At 47.8% G+C, this 2,016-nt stretch overlaps 1 protein-coding gene across 1 annotated transcript; it reads left to right on the forward strand.

The window, feature by feature from the left end:
• Positions 1-811: 811 nt before the first annotated feature.
• LOC127227366 (bcl-2-modifying factor-like) lies at positions 812-1,361 on the forward strand. Its single transcript, XM_051191664.1, has one exon. It carries the CDS (start codon positions 843-845, stop codon positions 1,239-1,241), a length of 399 nt encoding a protein of 132 aa, XP_051047621.1. The 5' UTR covers positions 812-842; the 3' UTR covers positions 1,242-1,361.
• The last annotated feature ends 655 nt before the right edge of the window (positions 1,362-2,016 follow it).

Below are 2,016 nucleotides of genomic sequence, written 5' to 3' on the forward strand. Positions count from 1 at the left end.
TCAACCAGACTTCTAAAGTATTTCAGAATATCGAGTGACTCCTATATGTCAGTCTCCTTTTTAATATGTGTAACCATCAAAGAATAGCTAAAAAATTTATACTTGTGTTTAGGGTAAAAATCTAAAGCCTTTGGATAGCAATAAACAGTTAACTGAGTGATCACAATATACTGGGTTATTTTGTGATAGGACACTGGCTGTAAAAAATAACTATTTGAGTCACTGTTGAGGCAGCAAATATAATGTAACATCAGAGACAAGTTGACAGTTTGATGTGTAAAAAAAAAAGAATCCATCAACCCACATGGTATGTGTGACATTGATTCTTTGTGGTGCCTCTAGCCCATCCATCTAGTGGATATTTTATGAACTCAGACAACCAATGATTTCAGCTTTGTAGGTAGAATGGTACAGATGAAAAATATAGTTTGCATTTACTCAATGTTATATCAACTTTAAACTTCGGCAATTTGTTAATGTAACAAGGAAGTACAATAAAATACCAATTATGTTCCTGTTACTCTGAGGTCAAAAAAATCAGCTTTATTGGCATTTCAAAGTAGCATTGAGGCCACAGTATTAGACAAGTATAGAAATCATTCATTTTACACAAAAGCATCAGCATTAAAAATATGTCTACTGGCCACCGTGGCCTCCTCCCGCGCCAGTTAGCACCCTCAGCAGCCGCAGCCCGCAGGAGTTTGCCCCCTCCTTCCCAATCAAGTGTGGGAGCCAAGAACCCCCCCCCCCCTCCCAGTGTGCTTGTCACCCTGGACCCTGGCGCAGAGCCCTGGCATCAAAACATGGAGGCTGAGACTCTGTCCTGGAGTCACCCAGGAGAGATGGAACCACCTCAGTGTGTGGAGGAGCTGGAAGATGATGTGTTCCAGCCAGAGGATGGGGAGCCAGGGACACAACCTGGGAGCTTGCTCTCTGCTGCCCAGAGCCAGCTGGATTGTCCCCTCAGTCGGCTTCAGCTGTTTCCTCTCACTCACTGCTGTGGTCCTGGGCTCGGGCCCATAAGCCAGGAAGACAAGGACACCCAGACCCTCAGCCCAGCCTCCCCAGGCCAGGGTGTTATGCTACCTTGTGGGGTGATAGAGGAACTCCAGAGACTCTTTTACGGCAATGCTGGCTGCAGGCTTCCTCTCCCTTCCAGTTTCCCTGCAGGCTTGCCCCTTGGGGAGCAGCCCTCTGAAGGACAGTGGCAACATCGAGCAGAGGTACAGATCGCCAGATAGCTTCAGTGCATTGCTGACCAGTTCCATTAGCTTCACATTCAACAACACCAGCAGAACCGAGACCCTGCGTGGTGTCAGGTCTTCCTCTTCCTGCAAAACCTGGCCTTGAACAGAGAAGAAAACAGGAAAGGGGTGGGGCCTGGTGAGGCTCGTGGCCCTTGTTGGATGGAGCACCAGGAATACAGTCTGGAACGCGGCAGACATCTGGGAGGACAGACACTGTCTTGTCAAGTTTTGTTATTTTTAATTTTTTTTCTGTGTGTACATATAAAAACCCAATGGGATCTTCCTTCCCGCTCAGAACTTGCACTGGGAATGGGGGCCATTGTCAAACACTGTTGAAGTAGAGACAACCATGTTGGCTGGTGGAGTTCCTAAGGCTCTGATAGTGACCAGTTGGTGATGCCCTTCCAGGAAATGGACTGAGGCTTCCCTACTGGAACTGGTTAAGAAATGGGAGGTCAGGTCAGATTCCCAGGATCACCAAATATGTCAGCCTGCCCTTACCCCTGATGGAAACACAACTCTAACCCACCAGGACCTTGGCTAGGGGCTTCTGGCTAAGAACAACAATGCTTTGGCTAGCCAGCCCTACATCTGGGTTTCCTCTTGGCACAGCCAGTGCCCACCACATGGGCTCAGGGATTCTTAAACAGACCCTGTCACCTTCAGAAGACCTCAGGGAGGTTTGGACTTCTCCAAGAACTTCTCAAAGGTGCCTCAAAATGGAATCAAGCTTGATAGGCCCTGAGTGTAACTTGGTCCCACATGGAAA

Source organism: Phodopus roborovskii, unplaced genomic scaffold, assembly GCF_943737965.1.
Source record: "Phodopus roborovskii unplaced genomic scaffold, PHOROB, whole genome shotgun sequence".
Classification (NCBI taxonomy): domain Eukaryota; kingdom Metazoa; phylum Chordata; class Mammalia; order Rodentia; family Cricetidae; genus Phodopus; species Phodopus roborovskii.

Excerpts from the sequence above, each read along its gene's own strand:
- LOC127227366 (XM_051191664.1), top strand. The coding sequence starts at position 843 with ATGGAACCACCTCAGTGTGTGGAGGAGCTGGAAGATGATGTGTTCCAG.